The sequence below is a fragment of the Oncorhynchus gorbuscha genome, linkage group LG01, assembly GCF_021184085.1.
Source record: "Oncorhynchus gorbuscha isolate QuinsamMale2020 ecotype Even-year linkage group LG01, OgorEven_v1.0, whole genome shotgun sequence".
Lineage (NCBI taxonomy): Eukaryota > Metazoa > Chordata > Actinopteri > Salmoniformes > Salmonidae > Oncorhynchus > Oncorhynchus gorbuscha.
The window spans coordinates 79371164-79383852 of NC_060173.1; the positions used below are offsets into that span (position 1 = coordinate 79371164).

The 12689-nt window shown below is 50.6% G+C and overlaps 1 protein-coding gene across 15 annotated transcripts in view; it reads left to right on the forward strand.

Moving 5' to 3' along the window:
- Positions 1-12689, forward strand: part of stxbp5l (syntaxin binding protein 5L) — a 252547-nt gene that overhangs the window by 19117 nt on the left and 220741 nt on the right. For all 15 annotated transcript variants that reach the window (XM_046361714.1, XM_046361749.1, XM_046361732.1 and 12 more), the window contains exon 2: positions 5515-5612. In XM_046361714.1, the coding sequence (XP_046217670.1) occupies positions 5515-5612 (98 nt within the window). The remainder of the gene's footprint in view (positions 1-5514; positions 5613-12689) is intronic.

Genomic DNA, 12689 nt, shown 5'->3' on the forward strand with positions numbered 1-12689 from the left:
AGTCACTCTGGATAAGAGTGTCTGCTAAATGACTAAAACGTATGCACTCACTAACTGTAAGTCACTCTGGATAAGAGTGTCTGCTAAATGACTAAAACGTATGCACTCACTAACTGTAAGTCACTCTGGATAAGAGTGTCTGCTAAATGACTAAAATGTATGCACTCACTAACTGTAAGTCACTCTGGATAAGAGTGTCTGCTAAATGACTAAAACGTATGCACTCACTAACTGTAAGTCACTCTGGATATGAGTGTCTGCTAAATGACTAAAACGTATGCACTCACTAACTGTAAGTCACTCTGGATAAGAGTGTCTGCTAAATGACTAAAACGTATGCACTCACTAACTGTAAGTCACTCTGGATAAGAGTGTCTGCTAAATGACTAAAACGTATGCACTCACTAACTGTAAGTCACTCTGGATAAGAGTGTCTGCTAAATGACTAAAACGTATGCACTCACTAACTGTAAGTCACTCTGGATAAGAGTGTCTGCTAAATGACTAAAACGTATGCACTCACTAACTGTAAGTCACTCTGGATAAGAGTGTCTGCTAAATGACTAAAACGTATGCACTCACTAACTGTAAGTCACTCTGGATAAGAGTGTCTGCTAAATGACTAAAACGTATGCACTCACTAACTGTAAGTCACTCTGGATAAGAGTGTCTGCTAAATGACTAAAACGTATGCACTCACTAACTGTAAGTCACTCTGGATAAGAGTGTCTGCTAAATGACTAAAACGTATGCACTCACTAACTGTAAGTCACTCTGGATAAGAGTGTCTGCTAAATGACTAAAACGTATGCACTCACTAACTGTAAGTCACTCTGGATAAGAGTGTCTGCTAAATGACTAAAACGTATGCACTCACTAACTGTAAGTCACTCTGGATAAGAGTGTCTGCTAAATGACTAAAACGTATGCACTCACTAACTGTAAGTCACTCTGGATAAGAGTGTCTGCTAAATGACTAAAATGTATGCACTCACTAACTGTAAGTCACTCTGGATAAGAGTGTCTGCTAAATGACTAAAACGTATGCACTCACTAACTGTAAGTCACTCTGGATAAGAGTGTCTGCTAAATGACTAAAACGTATGCACTCACTAACTGTAAGTCACTCTGGATAAGAGTGTCTGCTAAATGACTAAAACGTATGCACTCACTAACTGTAAGTCACTCTGGATAAGAGTGTCTGCTAAATGACTAAAACGTATGCACTCACTAACTGTAAGTCACTCTGGATAAGAGTGTCTGCTAAATGACTAAAACGTATGCACTCACTAACTGTAAGTCACTCTGGATAAGAGTGTCTGCTAAATGACTAAAACGTATGCACTCACTAACTGTAAGTCACTCTGGATAAGAGTGTCTGCTAAATGACTAAAACGTATGCACTCACTAACTGTAAGTCACTCTGGATAAGAGTGTCTGCTAAATGACTAAAATGTATGCACTCACTAACTGTAAGTCACTCTGGATAAGAGTGTCTGCTAAATGACTAAAACGTATGCACTCACTAACTGTAAGTCACTCTGGATAAGAGTGTCTGCTAAATGACTAAAACGTATGCACTCACTAACTGTAAGTCACTCTGGATAAGAGTGTCTGCTAAATGACTAAAACGTATGCACTCACTAACTGTAAGTCACTCTGGATAAGAGTGTCTGCTAAATGACTAAAACGTATGCACTCACTAACTGTAAGTCACTCTGGATAAGAGTGTCTGCTAAATGACTAAAACGTATGCACTCACTAACTGTAAGTCACTCTGGATAAGAGTGTCTGCTAAAGGACTCAGATGTAAAGTGCAAATGTATATGCGACTACTACATATTACGCTGTGTGTATTAATGTGTAAAACAACATGTGCTGTTTTTTGTTGTTGTTACTGCTTGGATGTGTTGTTTGTGTTTAATGCTCTAGGCCTCCTGCTCTAACGTGTGTTAGTTTTTACCCATCCAAGCTGGTACAGTGTAACAACGTTCAGGTAGCATATGGCAAAACAAAATGTTCCTCTGGATGTGATTCAAGCACGTCTTATGTTTGACTTCAGAGATCTTTCTCAGAGTAGCGAAAACGTTTTCTTGTTTCTGTTATTGGATTTAAAACGTGTGAGGAGACATGTTCGCTGTGGTTTCACCAGAAACTCCAGGCTCCAGTGTATGATTATGAGCAGCTGTTGAAGTCTCGGGTATGAGGCTGAGTTGACGAAGCTCTGTGTTGACAATGACTGGTCCATCTCCGTCGTGGCATAGAGTTCACTGTAGCTGAGAGCGACATCAGGATGGAGTCGCAACACTGCTGTTAGAAGATATTTAGATTAGGCTCGTCTTGTCCACCAGAATTAGCAGAGAAAGTGGCGAGAGAGATCGAGAGTGAGCGATAGACAGAAGGTGGCGGTGAGAGGAGGTGGGACAGAGCTGGGGGGGGGGGGGCAGACAGGGAGACAGCGAGAAGGAGAGAGCGAGAGAAGGAGCAATACAGGTATAGCTTGATATCTTGACACCCTCTGAAGATACCTCTGACAGGCCTCTGACATAAAAAGAGAGCAGATCTTATAATGTGGCAAGATAACGACAGTCTCCCAAGAGGAGGAGAGAGGAAGGGGAGTTATCATCAAATACTGCCTGTCTGCTACAGTAGGAGTCCGACACAGAGCCAGTACTGAAACACAATGAGGAGTTATAGCTACGACACATAGATAACTCAGCTGCATGTGGAGCCCCACACATCCATAATACAGATGAATACTGTTTCAGTATGTAGCGAGAGAGAGAGAAAAAAAGAGAGGGAGAAATAGAATGAGGGTACAATCAGAGTGTAAGAGCGACCATAGAGATGGATCCAGAGCAGATGCACGCACGCACACGCACACACACACACACACAGAAAAAAATGGCTTTAGAGGTTGTGAAATATGCATGATCAGCTCTGAGATTCACCAGGGTAAATGCATTTTTCATCCATTTCATGTCTGTGATGTGTATATTTAATGGTTCTTTCCTCCGGATGGGTCTCTATTGGCCCCATCTGTAGCCTGAGCAGAGTGCACCGAGCTGGGCTTGGTACGTCAGGGGCCCTGGGGGGGGGGGGGTGTTCCCCATATCTCCCTCCTCGTCACAAGTTAATGGCAGCTGGTGGTTAGTTAAGAGGTCAGGTCCACACAGCAGCAGCCGTTCACCCCAGCCAGGACTGTTCTACTGCTGATTGAAAGGTTCCTTCTGTACAGTGTGGATCATTGCCAGATACCCTCTACCCACCACACCTACAGGGGTCTGGTGTGTGTGTGTGTGTGTGTGTGTGTGTGTGTGTGTGTGTGTGTGTGTGTGTGTGTGTGTGTGTGTGTGTGTGTGTGCGTGTGCTCGTGTGTCACTCATGAATTTCATTATTGTTAACCCATCTCCCCAACCCTGCACTTACACAATGTCTGCAGGCAGATTAATGTTGGATGATTGAGTGTTACGTTCTCAGCCTTTTGAGAAGCATAAACACATATCTCTCCTTTCAAAGGTGTTGGCAAAACAACATATGCACTGAGAATAGGAAGAAATCAAAATACAAAATGCAAGATATTTGCTCTTCTCAACGAACACACTACCTCTGTTGCTTCCTCCTATTCCAACGCGTGATGCTGCTATCCTTTGATAGCAGCATGCTGTGAATTATCTGTGCGATCAAAACCTTCATATTCTTTCCCATTTTCTTTTAGTACGTGGTATCAGAGACACAGCAGAGCACAAAAACAGAACAGGTGTACGCTGATATTCGTTTGATTTTTTTCAGCTGTTCCATTGATTATGCCAAGTCATATTTGATTTGGTTTCCCTAGTTTTTCTATGATTAGTAAATATGTGACAGTGTATCCACATAGCACTCTCTCTCCTCTGAAAACTGGCTGTATGCAGGTTGAGATAGTGGACGTTAGAAAGCCGCTTGATTTGGGGTGGACAGACACAGAAGGAGCAGGGTTACAGTAGGAGTCTGGAGGCTGCTGGGGGTTTTAATAGTGGGCAATAAAACAGGCCCCTAAATGAAAATCTATAGGCTATAAAGTCCTTCATTAGCACGAGTGTGAGTAGTGGAGCAGATGCCACATGTAAACATACCGGATGCACACACACACACACACGCATTCCCTTTTAAGGCATGATTCACACCTCTCTCTCTCTCTCTTTCTCCCTTTCTCAGCCTCTCTCTCTCTCTCAGCCTCCTACTCTCTCTCTCAGCTTGTATGACCTCTCTCTTTCTCTCTCTCTCAGCCTCTCTCTCTTTCTCAGCCTCTCTCTCTCTCTCTCTCTCAGCCTCTCTCTCTCTCTCTCAGCTTGTATTACCTCTCTTTCTCTCTCTCTCTCTTTCTCAGCCTCTCTCTCTCTCTCTCTCTCTCTTGTATTACCTCTCTCTTGCTCTCTCTCTCACTCAGCTTGTATTACCTCTCTCTTGCTCTCTCTCTCAGCTTGTATTACCTCTCTCTCGCTCTCTCATGACCCCTCTCTCTCTCTGTCAGCCTCTCTCTCTCTCTCTGTCAGCCACTCTCTCTCTCTCTCTCTCACTCTCTCTCAGCCTCTCTCTCTCTCAGCTTGTATGACCTCTCTCTCGCTCTCTCATGACCCCTCTCTCTCTCAGCCTCTCTCTCTCTCTCTCTCAGCTTGTATTACCTCTCTCTTGCTCTCTCTCTCTCTCAGCTTGTATGACCTCCCTCTCGCTCTCTCATGACCCCTCTCTCTCTCTCTCTCTCTCACAGCTTTTATGACCACTCTATCCCATTCATTCAGCCTGTTGTTTGGTAGCCCCGCTCCAATTTAATGTCTATGAATTAAAGATGAGAGGACAGAGACGTTGTTGCCATAATTCAGCCAAACACAGGAGCTAGTCTGAATGGAAACAGATGAACAGGGCCACTGCTGGGTTTCCTGGGAGGCCATTGGATAACACACAGCTTAACTGTCCATTCCAACAGTCATTGGAAAGTTGTTGTCGCCTATATGGATTTCAGCACAGTGCAGACAGCGTCAATGCATATATTCCAGCACCACCCTGTTTGGACAGCTCTGGTATGATTACCAGTATAGATTCTGGGCAGTGACAGCATTGATTTCAGCACCACTGCTAGCAGACAGCGCCCATGCAGATTTAAACACCAGTCTTAGTTGACTGGGGAAAGAGCTGCTGAATATTTCAGCACCATGGACAGCAGCTCAGTGTAGACTCTTGCTGTTTACCTATTCTGGAAGCCCCTTCTTCCTTCTCTGTTTTCTGATCTCTTATGGGCTCTTGCTCCTGATTCATTACTTCTATTTCAGTCTATTTTAGATGTTTGTTTGTCTCTGACAAAATCTATTTATCTATTAATCTATTGATCTATTTTAGTCATAAAATAAAACGAGTTTTCCTACATACTGATCACAATTCCATAACATATGTACACATTTAACCAATTTCTAACTCTAACAATGTGTATTGAATTTGAATGGTAAGTAAAGTGTGTTTGTGTTTTTCCTATTCCAGACGGTACGCCATGGCTTCCCGTACCAGCCCACCTGCCTGGCCTTTGATCCCGTCCAGAAGATCCTGGCCATCGGCTCCAGAACAGGAGGCATTCGGATGTATCCTTTCCTTTCTCTTCATCCCTCCCTCCCCCTGACTTGTCATTCTGTGTTGCATTGCTGTCATGGCTGTCATTTCACAGAGTCAAACCTGTCTGTTCGCCTGCTCCCAGGAGGCACCTGGTCCGGGGAGGATGTGGTGGACGTGGACGTGTAGCGCCTCAGGTAGGAGATTATACTCTCATACATCCAGCCTCATTCTGCTCATACCCATCAGCCACTGGGGATCGGCACGGAGCCAGGTGGATGGTCCTGACAATAGCGTCAGCGATAGACACCAGCAAATCTGACTAGCTACTGAGGGAGAGAAAAGTGTGTATGTGTGTGCTTGGAAGAGAGAGAGCGTGTTTGTGTGAGAGATAGAGGGAGAGATGGAGAGAGGGAGAGATAGAGAGAGAGAGAGAGAGAGAGAGAGGGAGAGAGAGAGAGATTTGTGAGGGTACAGAGAATAGCTAATGAAAAAAGAAAATGTGATTTGATTAAATTATTGGCTGGGCCAAAATTAGATCTCTCGCTTTCTACCTGTCTCACTCACTCACTCACTCACTCACACACTCACTCACTCACTCACTCACTCACTCACTCACTCACTCACTCACTCACTCACTCACTCACTCACTCACTCACTCACTCACTCACTCACTCACTCACTCACTCACTCACTCACTCACTCACTCACTCACTCACTCACTCACTCACTCACTCACTCACTCCCTATATGTCGGTCTCTTCCTCTCTTCCTCTGCCTCTCTCTCACTCTCTCACTCTCTCTCTCTCTCTCTCTCTGGACCTGCAGCAGAGGCTTTGATGAAGCACTGACTGGAGGGAGAGCTCAGGTTTCTGTATGATGGAGACCCGTGACGGAATTAGCATTAGCATTGAAAGGCTAAACACAAATACCACCGCTCTCTCTCATGTGGCCTGTCATTCAGTGCATCTCTCTATTCCTTCCATTCTTTCTTTCCCTTCCTCTTTCATTCTCTCTCTTCTCTTTCCATTTCTCTTTCTTTTTTCTCTACCCTCTTACTCTCCTCTCTCCCTTCTTTCTGTTCTTCCTGTGCTTTGAAAGTGTATGGGGATAGACTAGAGGATACATGTCAACACCTAACGTGGCTGTTCTTTGTCTAGGTCCATATTGGATCCCTCTTTTCTCTCTGTCTTTGTTGTGTCCATGGAGTCTCTCTCTCACACACACACACACACACACACACACACACACACACACACACACACACACACACACACACACACACACACACACACACACACACACACACACACACACACACACACACACACACACACACACACACACACACACACACACACACACACACACACACACACACACACCCTGCTCTATACAAACACTATCGTCTTCTCCAGATGACATGATGGCATTGAAAACAGTCCCGTTATTACAGGTGCATTGTATTAATCATCATCTGATAGTAGGTCGGACAGAAGTGGGTGTGGTTTAGAGTTTTGATGGTTGTGATTGGACGGTAATTGGACAAGGGGGTGTGGTTTTCAGACGTGTTGTTACACCTTATCAGCTGTTGTTTCTCGCAATCTGTCTCCTTACCAGTTTTTTGTAGTCTTAGTCTTGCAATCAGCCTTATTTTCTTTACTCCCTTTCATTCTCCCTCCCTCCCTCCCTCCCTCCCTCCCTCCCCCTCCCTCCCTCCCCCTCCCCCTCCCTCCCTCCCTCCCTCCCTCCCTCCCTCCCTCCCCCTCCCTCCCTCCCTCCCTCCCTCCCTCCCTCCTACTCCCACTCCCTCCCTCTTTCTCCCTCTCTCTCCCTCCCTCCTACTCCCACTCTCCTTATCCCCTCTCTCTCCCTCCCTCCCTCCCTCCTACTACTCCCACTCTCCCTCCCTCCCTCCCCTCCCTCCTTCTCCCTCCCTCCCTCCCCCTACTCCCACTCTCTCTCCCTCCCTCCTACTCTCCCACTCTCTTTCTTTCTCTCTCTCCCTCCCTCCCTCCTACTCCCACTCTCCCTCTCTCTCCCTCTCTCTCCCTCCTACTCCCACTCTCCTTATCCCTCTCTCTCCCTCCCTCCCTCCCTCCCTACTCCCACTCTCCCTCTGCCTCCCTCCCTTACTTCCACTCTCCTTCTCCCTCTCCCTCCCTCCCTCCATCCTACTCCCACTCTCCTTATCCCTCTCTCTCCCTCCCTCCCTCCCTCCCCCTCCTCCCACTCCCCTCTCCTCCCTCCCTCCCTCCCTCCCTCCCTCCCTCCCTCCCTCCCTCCCTCCCTCCCTCCCTCCCTCCCTCCCTCCCTCCCTCCCTCCCTCCCTCCCTCCCTCCCTCCCTCCCTCCCTCCCTCCCTCCCTCCCTCCCTCCTACTCCCACTCTCCTTCTCCCTCCCTCCTACTCCCACTCTCCTTGTCCCTCTCCCTCCCTCCCTCCCTCCTACTCCCACTCTCCTTCTCCCTCCCTCCCTCCTACTCCCACTCCCTCCTCTCCCTCCCTCCCTCCCTCCCTCCCTCCCTCCCTCCCTCCCTCCCTCCCTCCCTCCCTCCCTCCCTCCCTCCCTCCCTCCCTCCCTCCCTCCCTCCCTCCCTCCCTCCCTCCCTCCCTCCCTCCCTCCCTCCCTCCTTCTCCCTCCCTCCCTCCTCCTACTCCCACTCTCCCCCTCTCTCTCCCTCCCTCCCTCCTACTCCCACTCTCTTTCTCCCCCTCCTATTCCCACTCTCCCTCTCTCTCCCTCCCTCCTACTCCCCCTCTCCTTATCCCTCTCCCTCCCTCCCTCCCTCCCTCCCTCCCTCCCTCCCTCCCTCCCTCCCTCCCTCCCTCCCTCCCTCCCTCCCTCCCTCCCTCCCTCCCTCCCTCCTATTCCCACTCTCCTTCTCCCTCCCTCCCTCATACTCCCACTCTCCTTCTCCCTCCCTCCCTCCCTCCTATCCCCCTCTCTCCTCCCTCCCTCCCTCCCACTCTTCTTATCCCTCCCTCCCTCCCTCCCTCCCTCCCTCCCTCCCTCCCTCCCTCCCTCCTCCCTCCCCCTCCCTCCCCCTCCCTCCCCCTCCCTCCCTCCCTCTCCCTCCCTCCCTCCCTCCCTACTCCCACTCTCCTTATCCCCTCTCTCTCTCTCCCTCCTACTCCCACTCTCCTTATCCCTCCTCCCTCCCTCCCTCCCTCCCTCCCTCCCTCCCTCCCTCCCTCCCTCCCTCCCTCCCTCCCTCCCTCCCTCTCCTCCCTCCCTCCCTCCCTCCCTCCCTCCCACTCTCTTTCTCCCTCCTCTCTTTCTCCCTCTCTCTCCCTCCCTCCTACTCCCTCCCTCCCTCTCCTCCCTCCCTCCCTCCCTCCCTCCCCCTCCCTCCCTCCCTCCCTCCCTCCCTCCCTCCCTCCCTCCCTCCCTCCCTCCCTCCCTCCCTCCTATTCCCACTCCCTCCTTCTCCCTCCCTCCCTCCTACTCCCACTCTCCTTCTCCCTCCCTCCCTCCTACTCCCACTCTTCTTATCCCCCCCCCCCTCCCTCCCCCCCTCCCTCCCTCCCTCCCACTCTCCTTCTCCCCTCCCTCCCTCCCTCCCTCCCACTCTCCCTCTCTCTCCCTCCCTCTCTTCCTCCCTCCCTCCCTCCCTCCCTCCCTCCCTCCCTCCCTCCTACTCCCCCTCTCCCTCCCTTCCCTCCCTCCCTCCCTCTCTCCCTCCCTCCTACTCCCACTCTCTCCCTCCCTCCCCTACTCCCACTCCTACTCCCACTCTCCCCCTCCCTCCCACCCTCCCTCCCTCCCTCCCTCCCTCCCCCTCCCTCCCTCTCCCTCCCTCCCTCCCTCCCTCCCTCCCTCCCTCCCTCCCTCCCTCCTCCCACTCTCCTTGTCCCTCCCTCCCTCCCTCCCCTCCCTCCCTCCCTCCCCCTCTCCCTCCCTCCCTCCCTCCCTCCCTCCCTCCCTCCCTCCCTCCCTCCCTCCCTCCCTCCCTCCCCCTCCTCCCTCCCCCCTCCCTCCTTCCTCCCTCCCTCCCTCCCTCCCTCCTACTCCCCACTCTCCTTCTCCCTCCCCCTCCCTCCCTCCCTCCCTCCCTCCCTCCCTCCCTCCCTCCCTCCCTCCCTCCCTCCCTCCCTCCCTCCCTCCCTCCCTCCCTCCCTCCCTCCCTCCCTCCCTCCCTCCCTCCCTCCCTCCCACTCTCTCTCCTTCTCCCTCCCTCCCTCCCTCCCACTCTCCTTCTCCCTCCCTCCCTCCTACTCCCACTCTCCCTCCCTCTCTCCCTCCCTCCCTCCTACTCCCACTCTCTTTCTCCCCCCCTCCTATTCCCACTCTCCCTCTCTCCCTCCCTCCCTCCTACTCCCACTCTCCTTATCCCCCTCCCTCCCTCCCTCCCTCCCTCCCTCCCCCTCCCTCCCTCCCTCCCTCCCTCCCTCCCTCCCTCCCTCCCTCCCTCCCTCCCTCCTACTCCCATTCTCCTTCTCCCTCTCTCTCCCTCCCTCCCTCCTACTCCCACTATCCCTCTCTCTCCCTCCTCTCTCTCCCTCCTACTCCCACTCTCTCCCTCCCTCCCTCCTACTCCCACTCTCCCACTCTCCCACTCTCCCACTCTCCCACTCTCCCACTCTCCCTCCCTCCCTCCCTCCCTCCCTCCCTCCCTCCCTCCCCCTCCCTCCCTCCCTCCCTCCCTCCCTCCCTCCCTCACCTCCTTCTCCCTCCCTCCCTCCCTCCCTCCTACTCCCATTCTCCTTCTCCCTCTCTCTCCCTCCCTCCCTCCTACTCCCACTATCCCTCCCTCTCTCCCTCTCTCTCCCTCCTACTCCCACTCTCTCCCTCCCTCCCTCCTACTCCCACTCTCCCACTCTCCCACTCTCCCACTCTCCCACCTCCCCCTCCCACCTCCCTCCCTCCCTCCCTCCCTCCCTCCCTCCCTCCCTCCCTCCCCCTCCCTCCCTCCCTCCCTCCCTCCCTCCCTCCCCCTCCCTCCCTCCCTCCCTCCCTCCCTCCCTCCCTCCCTCCTACTCCCATTCTCCTCTCCCTCCCTCTCTCTCCCTCCCTCCCTCCTACTCCCCTCCCTCCCTCCCTCCCTCCCTCCCTCCCTCCCTCCCTCCTACTCCCACTCTCCCTCCCTCCCTCCCTCCTACTCCCACTCTCCCACTCTCCCACTCTCCCACTCTCCCCTCCCTCCCCCTCCCTCCCTCCCTCCCACCCTCCCTCCCACATTTCGCTGCATCTCTATTTATTTCCAACCTCTCTGACCCATGTCTTCAGATGGTGATTTCCCCTGCCTGCTGGCTATTGCAGCACATTGGCACCAGGTAGAAATATATATTTTCTTCCTGTTAAAAAATCCTTATTGAACTCCGGAGCTCCGAAGTTAAACATTCAGATGAGAGTATTGATTGTGTGTGTCTGTGTGCACCGTGGCGGTACACTCCCCATGTAATTCATGTCAAGGACGCGCGCGTGTGTGTGTGTGTGTGTGTGTGCGTGTGTGCGTGTTTGTATGTGCGTGTGTGGGTGTGATCAATATTGTTGCTGATTTCTGGACCAAATCCCTCTCATGGACTCCCAAAGAGTCAGAAAGCCCTGTCACCCTATCCGTGGCTGCAGGAATGATCAATACATTGATCATGATTGGTTAGATAATCCTAATTGGTTAGTGAATCTGGTGACCTAGTTCAGAATGTAGATTTCCATCCAAAAGTAATTGTTTACCGCGAAAGGCCCACACATAATATCTAGTTCTGCCAGAATGATTCAAATCTCACATTTCTGGGAAATAGAACAAAATACTAATGAGATCAAAATAGGAAAAAAATCATACATTTATGTGATTTGTTTTTCCTATTCAGCAAAGTGGGGGGGAAAAGGGCTTGAAATATTTCAACTGCTTTCTAATTCATGTATTTATTGAATCCTTGTTCTACCAGGTCAGTTGACTGAGACACGTTCTCATTTACAGCAACGACCTGGGGAATAGTTACAGGGGAGAGGAGGGGGGATGAATGAGCCAATTGGAAGCTGGGGATGATGGTATGAGGACCAAATTGGGAATTTAGCCAGGACACCGGGGTTAACAGTCCTACTCGTACGATTCAGTGCCATGTGATCTTTAGTGACCACAAAGAGCCTGGACACACGTTTAACATCCCACCCTGAAAGATGCTAAATATAGTAACAATCAAATTATAAACAACTTATTGTAACATTTCCTATAACTGAAAAATAAAGATGATCATACATAGTGACAGTACAAATGAATAACATTTCACATATCTGACGACAGAGAATGTTCTGCCAAGCATCCTCTGACTGAAGCCGAGTCTCAGGTCAAATGCCCGTTGACTCGTTACAATTTCAGTTTTTAGCACGAAGGGATTTCGTCCCTCTGTGACCAAGTTGTGTTTTGTTTGGTCTTGTTTCAATTCTACACAGTTATTTGTAATTGTTTATGTTCAGTGCTCTAAATTCATCTGAGACCATCACAGTGGGATCCGACACACATCAATAGACGCGAGCCGGTCTGGCCTTTTGAGGAAGTCTAAAACCACGTGGGTCTGTGACTCTCGCAGCCAGAGAAAATCGACCCTTTGTCTGGATAGGTCAGAAAATGTGACGCAGCAATCCCTATGCAAATGAAGAGTCAGATTTCACAGGCTGCATGTCAGCTGACAGCAATTAATGTTGTGCCATTCACAGAGTGCTCTGTTCATGTCACGTTCTGACCTTAGTTATTTTGCTATGTCCTTGTTTTAGGTTGGTCGGGGCGTGAGTTGGGGTGGGTAGTCTATGTTAGTTTTTCTATGTTGTGTTTTGCGTTTGGCCTGGTATGGTTCTCAATCAGAGGCACGGTGTCGTTAGTTGTCTCCGATTGAGAATCATACTTCGGTAGCCTTTTCCCACCTGTGTTTGGTGGGTGATTGTTTTCTGTCTTTGTGTATGTCACCAGACAGGACTGTTTCGTTTCGTGTCATTCTCTTTGCTATTTTTGTTTTAGTGTTCTGTGTTGAATAAATTCATCATGAACACATACCACGCTGCGCATTGGTCCTCCGATCCTTCATACTCCTCAGACGAAGAACATTACAGTACACCAGAAATGTAGTTCGGAACTGTTCTAGAACCACTCAAAGTTCCCTAAATAGAGG